The sequence below is a fragment of the Gracilinanus agilis genome, chromosome 1 (genome assembly GCF_016433145.1).
Source record: "Gracilinanus agilis isolate LMUSP501 chromosome 1, AgileGrace, whole genome shotgun sequence".
Taxonomy (NCBI): domain Eukaryota; kingdom Metazoa; phylum Chordata; class Mammalia; order Didelphimorphia; family Didelphidae; genus Gracilinanus; species Gracilinanus agilis.
In genome coordinates this window covers 441,689,384-441,707,514 of record NC_058130.1, presented here as the reverse complement: position 1 = coordinate 441,707,514, position 18,131 = coordinate 441,689,384, and the positions used below count along the sequence as shown (strand labels likewise).

At 34.6% G+C, this 18,131-nt stretch overlaps 1 protein-coding gene across 1 annotated transcript in view; it reads left to right on the top strand.

Moving 5' to 3' along the window:
• CTNND2 (catenin delta 2) overlaps positions 1-18,131 on the top strand; it is a 974,829-nt gene that overhangs the window by 417,586 nt on the left and 539,112 nt on the right. Inside the window, exons 3-4 of the mRNA XM_044665508.1 lie at positions 10,975-11,009; positions 11,428-11,544. Of these exons, the coding sequence (XP_044521443.1) occupies positions 10,975-11,009; positions 11,428-11,544 (152 nt within the window). The remainder of the gene's footprint in view (positions 1-10,974; positions 11,010-11,427; positions 11,545-18,131) is intronic.

Here is an 18,131-nt window from a genome sequence, read left to right as displayed (position 1 = left end):
TCGGCTATAATCTTTTGGTATTCCTTTTCAATCTTGTCATTTCTGGTGTTCAATTTGCTTATCAGTTCATTTGATTTCTGAGCCTCACTTTCCAATTGCAAGATTCTACCTTTTTAAACTGTTATTTTCTTGCCAGATCTCTTCCATTTTCCTCAGAATCTCAGTTTTGAACTCTTCCATAGCTTGTGAGGAGTTTTCCTTATTTGAGGAGGGTCCGGATGCTTGTTTGTTCTCCTCCTCTGTTTGCTCGGTTGTCTGGATTTTCTCTGTGTAAAAGCTGTCGAGTGTTAAAGACTTCTTTTTGTTATTATTCTTTCTCTTCTGAACTTCCTGATGCTGAGTAGCCATCATTAGCCCAGCAGCTTCTCAGCTTTATCCTCGAGCTCAGTGTCTGTTCGAGATCTATTGGCTCCTGAGGTCTGAGTTCTGGTTTTTTCCAAGGTCAAGCCCCCTGGTGGGCCCTCTTGCTTGATCCTCTGCTGGAGGTTTCTTTACAAGTCTCAGGGCACTGCTTCCACAGTCGTATACCCGTCTGCACTGGTTCCCCACTTAGGCTTTAGTTCCTGGTTGTGTCTGCCTCCGCCCACGCCTCTGCTCAGCTGGCACTCTGCGCCCAGCGTCCTGCTCCCGCGCGCTCAGATTTCGCGTGCTTTTTTTGACTTAATTGGGTCCTAAGTCTAGCTGCTCTCAGGAACAGGTCCCGGAGCTGCTGATGACTCGATGGGTGCCCCAAACTTGCCCTATTTCTTTTTAGCTGGGTTCGGAGCTATAGATGAGTGTGGAGGGGGTGGGGGTGGGGCGGTTGCTCAGCCTGCGATTTAGTGAGAGCCCTTTATAGCCTGGAAATGTCTCAATTCCACTTACCTTCCACGCTGTGCCCTGTTGTGGGGTTCCTCCGTTCGTCTGGACTTGTTTTTATGTACCCTTGAGGAGTTTCATATGTTTCAGTCAGGAGAGGTTAAGAGCTGCTTCTTACTCTGCCGCCATCTTAACCCGGAACTCCCCATTTCTTAAATTCTTAAGATAGACCTACTTTAGGGGGAAAAAATTTCCTCTTTGTAATAAATGGATAGTGTGGGTATAATATTTAAATAAATTTTTCAATTCTAATCTTTCTACTTTGAAGGTAGGTAGGTAATGTGTTACATAAAGTTACATTTATTAAAAGTAAGTAAAGGTTTAAATAGATATAATTTCATGATTATCATCATATCATATACTATTGCTGTTTATCACTCAGAAAATTTCACTCAATTCTTAATTTGCTGCTAATAGAACCGTCCAATGGGAAATATAATGGAAAGGAAAAATGTCTCTTAAAGCAATGTTCTTATATTCATTTACATCAAACATTTGTTCCCCAGACACAGATTTAAAGATATGAATCTAATTCATTTCATGCATTTATTCAGGGTCTACTACCAAAGAGAAGATTAAAGATGTCAAAGCCTTTTGCTCCCGTGAAACCCATGAGTCATTCATAGCAATTCCTTGAACAGAGCAACAGACCTAGTAAAAGAGCTGTACAGAGATGATCATTATCAAAATAATGACTATCACTACTTGGTATCAAGATTGCTTTTCAGTTACTGACATTCTGGGAGGGGGAGAACTATAGAATCACATGTGCCTAGGTAATATGTATGAAGAAATTTTGGCTGCAAGTAATTGCTTCCTATAACATATTCACCATATAGTTAACAGGTCACTAAAAAAAGTCTATCAACATCATAATTCATCTCGACAGACTATTCCTTTAGCATGTTACTCAAATGAAGGTTTAATTTGCTGCCTGGGAATGGTTTCTCTTTTCTTCTATAGGTATACAACAGTGAGATATAATTATAAATAGATGTTCTATCTATAAATATGCTAGTATTGTTTACCAACTACATTATGAAACTGGGACTTTTCCAAAGGAATTACAGAAGAATATATGCTGTGTTTCCTAAAATGATATGTAGCATATAAAAACAGTTATACATTTAATTTGTTTAGTCAAGTCTGACTCTACATGAGTCTATGTACAAGGATTTTCTTGGCAAAGATAATGGAATGGTTTACTATTTCCTTCTCCACTGCATCCTCATTTTATAGATGAGGAACTGAGGCAAATAGGGGTGACTTACTTTGAAGAAGAAAGTTAATAAATATGTACTAATCTGTATTTGAACTCAAATATTCCTAATTCCAGGCCCAGCTGCCCTATCCATTAGAGTGTAACATAATTACAAATTTATTTTAAAGAGTTATAAGCTTGCTTTATAAGGATGAAATTTTCTTTTAAAACCTATGTACATGTAGCAATGCCTTGTAATTATATGTATATATGGATTATGTTGCCATAGAAATGCATATGCACACTTAATTATGTATATACGTAATTAAGTGTACTGATAAATTTTATATCTTCATTTACTTATAGCATAATGACAATATCAAATATGCAAATGGTTCCCTGATCTCACTAATTTGGAACTTTTCTAGAACAATGCAAATTTTAATCAATCCATATTTGATTATGTTATGAGGCTTTTATCCATGCTTTTCAATATACTTTCCACAGAGCATCCATTCAGTATGCTTAATGACTTCTTTGATTTCTCCTGATGTCCTGAAAGTACCATAAGGGTACTCTGGATGTCCAACTGTCATCCTTTGCCACATGACTCTTTCATATTCTCTTCTTATCAATGGAATTTTTACTCCTGTTCTTTCTAAGAGTTTCTCATTGGCTATATCTTGAAGTATATTCATCCCTACCATATGCATTTTCATTATACTTTAGAAGATACTTTAAATTCTTTGCTAGTTATTATATTTCATGCTTTGGTGGCATGTATCAGTACTAGAAGACTATTGGCATTAAAAATTTTAGCATTTGATTTCATGGAAAACTTGCAGTCATTAAAGGAGCTTTGTAATTTCTTGAAGGTATGGTATGTAGCCTGTTCTTTTCCTATTATACTTTGGGCCCAAATCATTTTCTCCCTAAAATATATGTCTCAGATAGTCATGGACATAGTGATAGTTAAAAGTGTGAAAGTTTTCCAGTCAAATGCATATTGCAATCTATAGTAATTGTTTATCATGTGTTCTTTTCTGTGTGAAAAATCAGACCCAATTCTGATTGATGGTAAAATCCCTCCTTCCAAGAGGCTCTGCAATATTCTGGGGCTAAAGGAAGTGAACTTGATGTCATCTACAAACAGAATTGAATTGACTTCTGTTTGTCAAGATGGCAAAGTAAGAAACACTGGGAGCCTATCCTCCAAATGATCACAGGAGAAAAAAGCTTCAAAAGGTATCCTGAAATGGCAGAACCAAGAGAAGAAATGTGATGCAGTGCTCTGGCCCAGAAAAGCATAGACAGACAGCAAGGAAGATTCATCTCACTGGGGTATGAGGAGAGAGAGCTGAACAAACCTCAGAGGAGCTCAGATGTAATTCAGCACAAGCAGCAGGGGAAAGAGCACAGTTGACTCCATCCAGTCTCAGCAGGGGAAGAGCAGAAACCAATGTAATACAGAACAAACAGCAGTGGGAGGAAAGTGGCCTCACATAATCCAGCCAAATCAGAGGCCAGGCATGACCCAGAGTCAACAGCAGTGGGAGAAACTTAGCCCAACAAAGTCCAGCCTTGGCAAGATTGAGCAGATCCTAACTCAACCCAGCTGAACTGACAGCTGCAAATGCTCACACAGCAGGCCAACAAGGCCTCCTCTGCAGATTGCTCACTGTAAGAGAGAGACAGCTGAGCTTTTATTCCCATAATTTGACAAAATTATCTATATATAATATATGTATTATACATTTAGACCTCACCCTGGGAAACTGTCAATGAAAATGTTTTTGCAGTCTTCTGATTTTCTTCTAACCTAGGCAACATTTGTTTTATTCGTACAAAAACTTTTCAATTGAACAGATTCAAAATTCACCATTTTATATATCATAATGCTCTCCATCTCTTGTTTATCATAAATTCCTCTACTATCCATAAATTTGATAGATACATTCCTTATTCTTCTAATTTGCTCATGTTATCTCCTTTTATGCCTAGATTATGTATCCATTTTGATCTTATCTTATCTTACTTCTGTATATGATATAGCTCTATACCTAGTTTCTCGTGAATTACTTTCCAGTTGTTTCAACAATTTTATCAAATGCTGATTCCTTTTCCTAGTAGCCTAGATCTAATCTTTTGTGAAGTACAAGAATGTCATAATTTTTTACTACTATTTGTTCTATGTCTATTCTGTTCCACTTATTTACCTCTCTTATTTCTTAGCCAATAACATATAGTTTTGATAATTACTGCTTTATAATACAGTTTAAAATCTGGTATTACTAGACCTCCTTCCTTCATATTTTTTTCATTAACTCTTGGTATATACTGGGAAAACATAAGATGAAAGTTGGGGATAAAGTATATCATATGAGGACACATGTGAAAATCAGTACAATGGAAGAGAAAATGGGGGAGTGAGTAGGCAATGCTTGAACCTTATTGTCATCAGAATTGGCACAAAGTGGAAATAATAGCCACACTCAATTAGATATAGAAACCTAATATTACCCAGTAGGGAAGTAAGAAGAGAGTGAAGGAAATGGTAGAAAGACAAAAGAGATGGGAACTCAGGGAGGCAAACAAAAGCAAAAACCTTTGTGAACAGGGAAAGACTGAAAGGGAAAAAAAAGAAAGATGAACAGTGGAAAGATAATATGGAGGGAAATATACAGTTAGTAGTCTGAGTTGAATGTGAATGGGATGAACTCAACTGTAAAACGGAAGAGAATAGTAGAACAATTTAAAAGCCAGAATCCTACAATATGCTGTCTACAAAAATTCATTTAAAACAGGAATATACAGAGTAAAGGTAAAGGCCTGGAGCAAAATCTGCCATGCTCCAACAAAAGTTAAGGAATTAAGGGTAGCAATTATGATCTCAGAAAAATTAAAAGTAAAAAGTAACCTAATAAGAGAGAAGGGAGGAAAATACATATTGATAAAAGGAACATAAACTATGATGTTATATCAATATTAAACATTTATATACCAATGGTATAACTGTGTTGGTGAACCTATGACACACATGCTGGAGCATGCCAGAGAGGGTTGTTCCCTTCCCTCTCTCCATGTGCTCTTTTCCTCACTTTTCTCACCTCACCCAGCACTCTGCCCAGCAGCCCAATGGGAGCGCTTACTCCTCCAGTTTCTAGGATAAGGGGGGTGTCTCACATGAGGTGTGAGGGTTGCAGTTTTGGCACTTGGTATCTTAAAAGATCCATCATCACTGGTTTATAGTTTTCTTTCTCTGTTTTAGCTCTTCTGATTTAGGTATCAGTACGATATTTGTGTCATAAAAGGAATTTGAAAGAATTCTTTATTCCCACATTTTCCCATATACTTTATGTAGTATTCCTGTTAATTGTTCTTTGAATGTTTGATAGAATTCACTTGTGAATCCATCTGGACTGGAACTTACGGAATTCTTTAATGATTTATTCAATTTTTTTTCTTTTATGGGATTGCTTAAATATTCAATCTCCTCTTTTGTTAATCTTGGCAGTTTATATTTTTGCAAATATTCATCTATTTCATTTAGGTATTCAGATTTATTAACATATATTTGAGCAAAATAACTCAATAATTATTTTGATTTCTTCTTCATTGGTTGTTATTTTACCTTTTGCATTTTTGATACTGGATTTGGTTTTCTCTCCTTTTTTAAGTCAAATTGACCAATGGTTTATCTACTTTTAAAAATAAAATTAACTCCTTGTTTATTAGTTCAATAGTCATCTTATATTAAATTTTATCACTGATTTTGAGGATTTCCAATAGAATTTAATTGAGGATTTTTAATTAGTTGTTTTTCTAGGCTTTTAAAAAAATTTCATGACCAATTTATCGATATATTTCTTTCTCTATTTTGTTAATGTATTCATTTAGAGATATAAATTTCCCCCTAAGTGTAGCTTGTGCTACATTTCAAAATCTGGTATATTGTGTCCTCATTGTCATTCTCTCTAATGAAATTGTTTCTATGATTTATTCTTTGATCTATTCATTCTTTTAATTTCCAATAAATTTTTTGTCTTTCTGTCTTTTAATGTAATTTTTATTGCATTATGGTCATAAAAGGATGCACATATTTTTTTTTCTACATTTGGTTTTGAGGTTTTGTGAACTAGCATATCGTCAATTTTTGTGAAGGCTCCGTGTACTGTAGGGAAAAAAAGATATATTCCTTTCTGTTCCCATTCAGTTTTCTCAGAGGCCTATCATATCAAAGTTCTATTTATCTCCTTAACTTCTTTATTATTTATTTTCTGTTACATTTATCTGTTTCTGAGAGGGGAAAATTGAGCTTCCCCCATTAGTGAAGTTTTTCTATCTTTCCTCCTGTAATTCATGTAACTTCTCCTTTAGGAAATTTGTATGCTATACTATTTGGTGCATATATGTTTAATATTGATAGAGTTTCATTGTCTGTGGTCCCTTTTATCAAGATGTAATTTCTTTCCTTCTCTCTTCTGATTGGATCAATTTCTACTTTTGCTTTGTCTAAGATTATGATTGCTACCCTTATTTTTAATTTGGCTTAAGCATAATTTACTTTTATTTTTTATTTATTTTTATTTTTTTAAACCCTTAACTTCTGTGTATTGGCTCCTAGGTGAAAGAGTAGTAACGGTGGGCAATGGGGGTCAAGTGACTTGCCCAGGGTCACACAGTTGGGAAGTGTCTGAGGCCAGATTTGAACCTAGCATCTCCCGACTCTAGGCCTGACTCTCAATCCTCTGAGCTACCCAGCTGCCCCCAATTTACTTTTATTTTAAGTGGCTCCTTGCTCTAAAGATGTTTCTTTGAAACAGTATATTGTGAGATTTTTTTTAATCCACTGTTATATTTTTCCATTTTAGGAGTGAGCTCATCCCATTCACATTCACAGTTATGATTAGTAATTATGTTTTTCCATTTATCTTATTTTCCCCCTTTTATCCTTCTTTTTTCTCTATCTTCCATGCTCAGAAATATTTTTCTTCTGACCATGTTCTGACCCGAGTTCACCCTCCTTTTGTCCATCTCTTATTCCTCTTTCTTGCTTTCCTAAAGGGTAAGGCATATTTCTGTAGCTTGTTGAGTGTGAGTATTATTCCCACCTTAAGTTAATTCAGAGGAGAATAAAGTTCAAACATTACCAACACACCCACCTCATCTTCTCTTATACTCCTACTACTGTTAGGCACCACTTCATGTGAGATAACTTACCTCCCTTCCATCTTTTCACTTCTCTCCATATTTTTCTCTTTCCAATCCCTTGATTTTTTTTGCATATCAAATCATATTCCATTCTTTTAATGTAGAAGCTTCCAGGTCTTGTGTAAACCTGCCCATGGCTCCATAATATTTGAATTGTTTTTTTTTTCTGGCTACTAGCAATACTTTTTCCTTTTGAGAGTTTTTGAATCTTACTATAATTATTCCTGAGATATTTTATATTAGGATTTTTTAGAAGGCAATCAGTGAAGTATTTCAATTTCTATTTTCCCTTCTTGTTTAAGGATGTTAAGGCAGTTTTCCCTGATGATTTCTTGTCATATGGTGCATAGGTTCTTTATTTTTTTTTAATCATAGATTTTACGTATTCTGATAATTCTTAGATTATTTCTCCTGCATCTCTTTGCCTAGTCAGTTGTTTTTCCAGTGACATATTTCAGAGTTTCTCCTCTTTTTTACTTTTTTGTGTGTTTGTCTTAGTGTTTATGCTTTATTGAGTCATTAGTTTTCATTTGTTCAAGTCAAATTATTAGGGAATTATTCTCTTCCTTGACTCTTTACATATCCTTTTCTATTTTTTCCATCATTGTCTTTAGAAAGTTGTTTTCTTCACTAATTTTTTTTGGACTTCCTTTCCATTTGTCCAATTCTTGTCTTTAGGAAATTGTTTTCTTCAGTGTTTTTTTAGGCTCCATTTTCATTTTGTCCATTCTAGTTTGAAATTTATTAACTATATAATTTCTTTCATTATTTCATTTTTTACTTTCTTTTCAAGTCCTTCCAAGAGGTCTTTTGGGGCCTGACATCCTTTCCCATTATACTTTAATATTTGATATGGTTCCTTCTTGCCACTGTTGTCCTCCTTGGAGTTTATAATTTGATCTTCCCTGTCACTAAAGCAACTTTCTAAGGTTGTCTTTTTTCTTTTTTTTTTACTTATTTTTATAGTTATTATTTTTTCTTTTGTCATCTTGTCTGTCTTTCTATGCTTGCTCTTCTCTTGGGGGTGCAACACTCCTCCAAACTTGCAATGTAGCTGTGTTTGATGCTTGGAGCAGGCCCAACTGTCTGAGTCCCTCAGTGTGCACTTCCAGGGGTAAACATACCAGCTTCCTATGAGAAGGCTTATAGCACTTTTTCCAACTGGATTCTATTCCCCCTGCTGTAGGTTTTCCAGTTGTCTCCTATGTTGGGCTGCTCCTTGATCTGTCTTTTTGTTACCTCAGGCCATGTGGAACTGGTATGGATAGCATTGGGCTGCTCCTCCACTTTGCCCTTGCATTTCCTCATGGCAAATGGAAGTTGCTGCCCCCCCTCTCTTTTTTTTGCCTCAAAACACAATTCCTTATAAGCTCTTTGGGGAAAAAGACATGTACAAAAATATTTATAGCCACACTCTTTGTAGTGGCAAAAAACTGGAAAATGAGGGTATGCCCTTCAATTGGGGAATGGCTGAACAAATTGTGGTATCTGCTGGTGATGGAATACTATTGTGCTCAAAGGAATAATGAACTGGAGGAATTCCATGTGAACTGGAATGGCCTCCAGGAATTGATGCAGAGTGAAAGGAGCAGAGCCAGAAGAACATTGTACACAGAGACTGATACACTATGGTAAAATCAAATGTAATGGACTTCTGTATTGGCAGCAATGCAATGACCCAGGACAGTTCTGAGGGATTTATGGAAAAGAATGCTACCCACATTCAGAGGAAGAACTGTGGGAGTAGAAATACAGAAGAAAAACAACTGCTTGAACACTTGGGTTGATGAGGATATGATTGGGGATTTAGACCCGAAAGGACCATACCAATGCAACTATCAACAATATGGAAATAGGTTTTGATCGATGATACATGAAGAAACCAGTGGAAATGCCCAGGAGTTGGGATGGGGGGGTGTAGAGGTTGGAGTGGGTAGAGGGGAGAGTAAGAACATGAATCATGTAACCATGGAAAATTTTTCTAAAAATAAAAATTAAAAAAAAAACCAACTGCTCTTTGAAGTGCTCTGAACTCTCAAGTTTCTTTATCTCAGGCCTCTTTAAGTCTTATCTTCAGCAACCTCTCTGCTCTTTTGGTTTCTCAAACCACTTGGCAACTCTCTGACTTGTTGCCTTAGGTCAAATGGAAGCACTCTTGGCCTCTATGCACTCTGTAAAATCCCCAATGTAGCACTCACTACTCTTTCTTTTTATCCCAGTGAGATATGTCCCTACAGCTTTCCTTTGTTTTTAGACACTTTATTTTCTTTTTGTGTGCATATGGATAATTTGGACAAACTGAGATTCTTTACTCAACCATCTTAGCTCCCAGCATGGAATTCTAAACTTCTGTTTAAATTATAATGATGGCTGGTGTTATTTCTGGTACCCTTGTACTATATTTTGATTGTCAATGCAAATCAAAACAACTCTGAGGTATCACCTCACACCTAGCAGATTGGCTAAAATGAAAGAAGGGGAGAGTAATGAATGGTGGAGGGGATGTAGCAAAATTGGGACATTAATGCATTGCTGGTGGAGTTGTGAACTGGTCCAACCATTCTGGCTAGCAATTTGGGACTATGCTCAAAGGGCTATAAAAGAATGCCTGCCCTTTGATCCAGCCATACCATTATTGGGTTTGTACCCCAAAGAGATCATAGATAAACAGACTTGTTCGAAAATATTTATAGCTGCGCTTTTTTGTGGTAGCAAAAAATGGAAAAGGAGGATATCTTCTTCAATTGGGGAATGGCTGAACAAATTGTGGTATATGCTGGTGATGGAATATTATTGTGCTCAAAGGAATAATAAACTGGAGGAATTCCATGTGAACTGGAAAGACCTCCAGGAATTGATGCAAAGTGAAAGGAACAGAGCTAGAAGAACTTTGTACACAGAGACTGATACACTATGGTAAAATCAAATGTAATGGACTTCTGTATTGGCAGCAATGCAATGACCCAGAACAATTCTGAGAGTGGAAAAGAACGCTACCCACATTCAGAGGAAGAACTACAGTAGTGGAAACACAGAAGAAAAACAACTGCTTGAACATATGGGTTGAGGCAGACATGATTGAGGATGTAGACTCGAAACTACCACACCAATGCAACTATCAACAATTTGGAAATAGGTCTTGATCAATGACACATGTTAAAACCAGTGGAAATACGCATCTGCCATGGGGGGGAGGGGGAATTCGATGGGGTGAAGGGGAAAGTAAGAGCATGAATTATGTAATCATGTTAACTTTTCAAAAAATAAATATTAATAAATGTTAAAAAAAGAGAGATTTCTTTCAAAGTGTAATTGAACAAACCCATTAATAATAAATTTGTAACTGAGTTTGAAATTATCTGAGTATTAAAAATGATGAAAAAAATGCTAAGTATATTGTATGTTTATACACATATATTAGGGCAATCATTTTAGTTTCCACCTCTGAGAATATATTCTCTATAAAACTCTAATAGTATAAAACTAGCCTTTACGTTCATTAAAATGGGTACATAATATTTGATAGTCATGATGAATGTAATCTAAATGTACATTAAATCATATGCTAAGTAAATCAGTTCATTTTTAGTGATAACATGGGAAAGATAAATTATTCTACTTATTTTCCCAAAACATAGCTTTTTATGTTAATAGGTTAATGTTTTAATCAACATGTTATACAAATTTATTCTCTTTTTTTGCAGTTCAACAGAAGAACAGTTTCATTGGCAAACACAAGGTAAAGTATAGAATCATGTTGGTAATTTACAGTTTGATAGATATGAATCAAAATTAATTTTACTGTACTTCTTAAATAAAAGATATAACAAAATAAAATGAACAGGGAATACCGTGAAATTAAACTTTTTAATTCTTTATGAATAGCTTTATTTAGATAAGTATGATTGGAGAGGGTTCAGTTAAGTTCTTGTCAATTTATTGCCTAATTTTAGTATCTCAGGAGAAATGGCCTTAATTATTCCTGATGTAAACAGTGAAAGAAAGAGAGAGAGAAAGAGAATGAATAGAATGTGATACTAATCTGAGAAATTACTCAGGTAACATTATCAAGCTTCTTTTAACTATCAAATAAAGTAATGAAAAGATAATGCTGATTATGGAGTGAATTTTTTCATTAATGTATTTATTTTAAATAGATGGTCAGAAAGATATAGAGGATGAACTCACAACTGGTCTTGAATTGGTAGACTCCTGCATCAGATCACTTCAAGAATCAGGAATACTTGATCCCCAGGACTATTCAACTAGTGAAAGTAAGTTTAAAGAACTTTTATTTCTTTGTCTGCTGTTCCATATTTACTTTTCAAAGAGGCTTGCAGTGTTTCAGAAGAAAAAGCTTTGTGTAATTTGGGTTCTTCTTTCATCCCTTAACCTAGAACATTTAAATTATTTAAACCATCTATTAATTGTATGCTTATATTCACGTTATCATATTGAAAAACCATCCAAATATTTTCACAGTTACTAATCAAACAAAAGGAATGAATATTTTACAAAACTCAAAAATGAATTCACCTACATTCTGTGTTCAATAATTCATTCCAATTATTTTTTAAAGTAACTCCTCATAACTGTGAAAATAGGATATGTCAAAATTTCTCTGTCTATACTGAATAACAACATTAAAATCCCATCAGAGTTCTGATATTTGCAAATGAATAGAAAATACATGTAGTTGAATGAATCCATTATGAGTGTTACATTTTTTGCTCGTAACAATAAAAAACAAATATCTCTGAAAACGTATCATTAAAACACACACTTGCTATGGGAATTACACTATTAGAAGGCAGTAGGATGTTTTATTCTTGAGTTTTTAATATATGACTTTTAAAGCCCATCATGAATGTTCCTTTGAAGATAAAGAAATTCAGAAAACAGCATCCTCCTTATATACATTTGTGTATAGACATATATTTTCTTATATTATTCTATGACTTGCATTTAGTCTCTGTAGTTCTATAACCTTTATTGTCCATAGAGAATTATAGGACAACATCATCAGGAACTTCCAAGACCAATTAAAAATGAAATCTATCCCCTTCAACAAGGTAGGTGGTCTGATCTTATAATCTTTGCTATCTGTATTTTGTACTGAAAAAGCCATACCTCCATCATGGCCCAAAAGAGACTCTTTATCAGTACACCATGGTGAATTTCATTGTTATCATAGAGATATAAAGTGACAGCAATTGGAAAGAATGTCAGAGATCATTTAGTACAGTCCCTAACTGAAGAATGAATCATTTCATATTTCACTAGAAAAAAATGAGGCACTATGTTATAACCTTCTCCTTAGTTCACATTTCCCATATGCATTCTGATAATAATTTATTTCACCCCTGTCTTGAATGAAGAAGTGACCATTCTTGCCAAAGCAAACCCTTTTACTTGAATAAGTGATCCCATTCATCCCTTTTTTCTAACAAATTATCCTGTCATCTCTATCATCTCTACTCCATTACTTGTTTTCAATCTCTCCTTGCTTATTGACTCTTTTCCTTCCACATCCTCAAAAAAACCATACCTCAATCCTTTATGGCTATCATCCTATATTTCTCTACCCTTTTGGGGCTAAATTCATTGAAAAGACCCTCAATAACAAGTTCCTTCACCTCCTTTCTTCCTATTCCTTTCTCAACTTTAGTTTGTCTTTCAACCTCATCATTCAATTGTTCTCTCCAAAGTTGCTAATATTCTCTTGATTATTTTATCTAATGGTATTTTCTTAATCCTCATCCTCCTTGACCTCTCTGAAACATTTATTATTGTTTATCATCCTCTTCTCCTTGATACTCTTTTTTTTCTTGGTTTTCATGACTCTACGCTATATTGTTTCCCTTCTCCTTAGTCTCCATTGCAGGATATTTATCCAGGTCATACCTACTAACATGGATGTCCCACAGGACCGTCATAGAGGCTCTTGTTTTCTTTCTCAATACTATTTCATTTGGTGATTTCAAGTCCCATGGATTCAATGATTATCTCTATGTTGATTGTTCTCAAATATAATTATGTAGCCTTGACATTTCTGCTTATTTCCCATCTTGCATCTCTGTCTGTTAGATTTCTGGAGCTGGATATCCCATGGACAACTTTAATTCATCATGTCTGAAACAGAATAATTTTCCTACAAAACCTTCCCCTCTTTCTGTCTTCCTTCTCACTGTCAATGTTACCACCATATTCCTCATCATCAAGGCTCATATGCTAGGTGTCATTCTTGAGTTATCCTTCACTCCTATACCATATCCAATTTGCTACTAAAATCTGTTGATTATGCTTTCCTAACATTTCTCATATTTTTCCCTTTCTTTCCTTAATACCACCACCACCCTGGTATAGGCTCTTATCATCTCATACCTAGATTATTGCAGTAGCTTCCTGATTGGTGTCCATGCCTCAAATATATGCCTCCACTATAACCAAAGTTGTCTTCTTAAAGCTCAGTTTCAAACCTGTCACCAACATTCCCTACTAATTAAACTCCAGTTGCTTCCTATCATACTCTGTTTGACATTTGAATGCCCTCACAACTTCACTCTCTTTTACTTTTCCAGTCTCCTTATACTCACCACTATACCAATCCCTGTCTGGTAATATTGGCATCCTTGGTATACCTTGAACAAGATTCTCTGTTATCTGACTCTGAAACTCTTTCACTGGATGTCTCCCAAACCTGGGAATGTTTTCCTTCCTTATGTCTATTATCTACTTTTTTCAAGTCTCAATTAAAAGCCTATCTTCTACAGGAAATCTTAACACATACACCCCACCCCATCAATTGTAAGGCTTTCTCTCTACTGATTTTCTCTAACTTGTCTGGTATACAACTAATTGCTATGTTCTTGGCCCCATTAGAACTCTTTGAGAGGATGGACTGTTCATCTATATTCCAAGTGTTTAGCATCGTTTCTGACTTTTAGTAGGTACTTAATAGAAGTTTATTGACTAACCAACTTTGACATTACTACTAAAAAGTAATCTTCCAGACTTTGCTTGAAGATTTCATAATAACAAAAAGAATCCTACCTGTTGAGTCAACCCATTCACTTTTAGGATAACTCTGGTTGTTAATTTTAATATAGATGGCATTTTAATATATTTTATTATATTATAGAAAATAACATTTTAATATAGATGGCACTCACAAGAAATCTTTGCAAAGTTTATTGGTGGTTTGTATATTATTATTAATTTTCAGTCTACTTAATATTTATTTAAAATGGATATGCTTCAATTTAATTTTGGGAGGTGATGGAAGTATAAAATCTTTGATGAAATAGTTTACTGAATTGTGAAAAGATTCAAATCATAACTAGAAATTCTATGGAATTTGAAATAATTTCAAGACTATTTTTTCTCTTCTGATCTGAAAGTGCAATGCTTTTGTAATTTTGACCTGAAGCTTAAAATTGCCTCTGAAATATCTCTACCTTTGTGACCTTTTTGCAAAATATTTGGTATATAGAAAATCTTATTTTTAAGTGACATAATAACAAGAGTGTATTAAATTAAATGTCTATGTTTTGTTTGCTTTTACAAGTCTCTTATGTAATTCAATTAAAGTATAATTTAAAATTTAGCTGTACTATCCCATCTTTCTGAAAGAATAAAAGCCATTAGGAAATTGCTCGTGCTAGATAGCCAATATGTGAGGAAATGTAGAAAGAAAACAAACACCCAAAGGACATATGAAGAATAGATTTCTATTATATATTTGTAAATGTGTTCTTTTCTACATAAAAGCTCTATGTACATTTTACTGAAAGCATGTCTTCTTTTCCTTCTGTTACATATTATTTTAAGCAGATTACACTGCCTACTCAAAAAATGATGGCTATTGCTTTAGAAGAGAGCATATTAATGAAAGAGACACAGGCAGAAATATAAAAAGTATGCTGTTTTTTAGATTATGAAGAGGAGGAAGGAATGTACATTTTCCAAATGAAAAGTAGTTGCTGCCATCTGTGTTATAAATGGCTGCTGGGATTAAAATCTAAGTTTAGAGATATGAGAAGATGAGTGAAAATTTCCATCAAACACATAATTGTGTTTTGTAATTGACAAGGCACCATAGGTACTCAGAAACCAGTTATTATGCTCAAATGAAGTGTGGACATGATAGGGTATAATGGATTGAGGCTTGGAGAAGAAAAAAAAGAAGAAAAATCACTCAAAACCTCTGAAAGTGGTCAGCTGGAGAAGAAGTAGAATTTAAGAAATCAAAGTATCTTTAAAGTCTATCAATTTTACTTTGGGTTGTCCAGTGAAGAATATCCCAGTCAATTTAACATTCTTACACTAGATCCCCAGGCCTGACTCAGCAGGTATGGAGAGAAAAGAAGCAATCAGCCAATGAATCCACAACTACTCATTAGGCAAATAATACATGTGGGGTCCTGTGCTAAGTGATGGGATATAGAATAAATTATACAGATCTAGAGCAATTCCTCTTACAAATATATAGTCTTGGAGCCAATATTCCAAGGCAGAAGAGTAGTAAGGTCTAGGCAATTAGGATTGTTACTTGCCCAGAGTAACAAAGCTTGGAAGTGGCTCAGGGCAATTTGAACTCAGGACTTCCTGTCTTCAGGCCTAGCTTTCTGTCCCCAGAGCCACCTAGCTGCCCTATAACAGTAATTTCTTAAAAACTCAAACAAGATGGGCATGATTGGTTAATATTTTGACATGCAGAAGAGAGATTGAGAAGGTTGAGTAATGACAAAACACTGAGCACTGAGACAGAACAATTACAAAATCATTGGTGACTGGTGGCCAAGGAAGAGAGCAGTTTCAGTTGAGTGATGAAGTCAGAACCAAGTATTAAGAGGTAAATGGAAGAAGAAGCTAAGGTACCAATGAAGTACCTTCTTTTCTATTTATGTCTCCTAGATTCCTACAAGTATGCTACTCATGTTACAATGGATAATTACATTAGATATCAGATAATAATGTCTTCATAATTTAGTTTTTTTTAATTTTAACTTTTATCATAGAAAAGGATTTTCATTGGATACTTGGATTGCACAATAATGTTTTGAAAGCTGAGTCAGGGCAGAAGGACAATGACCTGGGAATGGAATCCATCAGAAGGAAGAAAGTCTGGGTTTGTAAATGACAAAGAACTCTGAGTTACATCCAAGTTTCTTCCAGAAAGAAATGTTCATTTTTTAACATCAATATTCTTTCTAGTGATGCTTTTTGAAGACAAATTATAGAATAATTTTGTCTCTGAGTAATTAAATTTGTAGGTCATCTGATAGTAAATGAATGGTGTGGTGGGCATGAATAGGCTACAGTGTTTAGTAAAATTGGGATATCAAAAATATTTGTTATTAGAAATGGAGGTGGCATGTAGAAAAAGTAAGAGACAAACAGTAGACATGCCAAATATTCCCACTGGCATCCATTAATTATCAAGAGATCTAGCCTAAACCCTCTGGCATATTGTGTTGCCAATCTGTGGAGAAATATTTACATATTTAAACTGAACAAGAATCACACAAGATAGAAAAATATGGAGGGTTTGTATTCTGTGTACCTACATTGATCACAGATCTATCAAAGTATATAGAAGTACCAACGGGTCCAGAATATTGCCCAAATAAGAACAAATGGTGATAAAGAAAAATAGATTCAAGGCTTTAATTAGTTCTGAGAAACCAGTATTAGATGAAACCAAATTATAGGGAGCATCTAATTCCATGTCAGCAATGTTATCTATAAATAGGTGGTTAACTATATAGCAATTGCTGCAGGGTTTCATGACTTTTCTATAGACTTTGGTTATAATGGATAAATGATGTTTTTGAGAGAAGATGCTATTTAGGAGAACATTGATGTAGTGTTTGTTGTAGATCCAGCAAAAACTTCATAGTATTTTTGAATCAGATGATAGGAGAGAAAAGCAACAAACTAAAGGCTTGCATTTACAAAGAAAATGCACATTGCTTTTCAAGGTTTTCAATTTTTGGTCTTTATATCTAGCTTCTAAGTTTCTTTACCCTTCCACAGTTATTGACTGTGATGAACATCAGTCTATCATTGCATTGATCACTGAGCTTGCTCTTTACATGAAAAAAGAGGTTATGTACTTTTTTGTGCACCGTATGCATATTAGAAGAAAAGATGTCTGGGGAAACAAAGTTACTTAAGAAAGAAAATAGCCATTGGTGAAAGTATCCAGATTAATTGGTAAAGTGCTTAATTATCTTATTCAATAGTTATTGAAGTACCATAGCAAGAAATGTATGACTAGGATAGTATTTGATGACCCACGTGGCCAATACAATTCTCAGGTGCCTTTGAAACTATTCTTCTCAGTAATGAGTTGAATTTTAAATATCCTTCATCCTATTTTAATGTAGTAAATTTTATTTTTATTTCTTTTACCTTTTAATTATATTGTTTCTACCCAGAGAGAACAATCCAATGCACAGTGCTGAGCTTGGTTCTACAGGAAAATAGACACTTCCTAGCTGGGCAACTGTGGCCATATCACTTAGCCTCTCTGAGCATCAGTTTCCTCATTTGTAAAAGAGGATAATGATACCCACCTTATTGGATTGTCAATGAGATCAAATGAGATAATATAAAGTACTTTGTAAAGTTTAAATTTCTAGATAAATTACAAATATTGAGTGATAGCTTTAAATTTGGGGCAACTACATTAATTAATGTGACTTAATTTAAAACACTTTAAAACTGGAAGCTGAGGTTACATGTTCTTGGCAAAGATAAATTCTAATTTCCATTAAAGTGTCCTGAATATAGCCAACAGGCAGATTGATTCAAAAGTTTCAGGTCTAGCTGGATCTAATCATCCTCCATATATGAA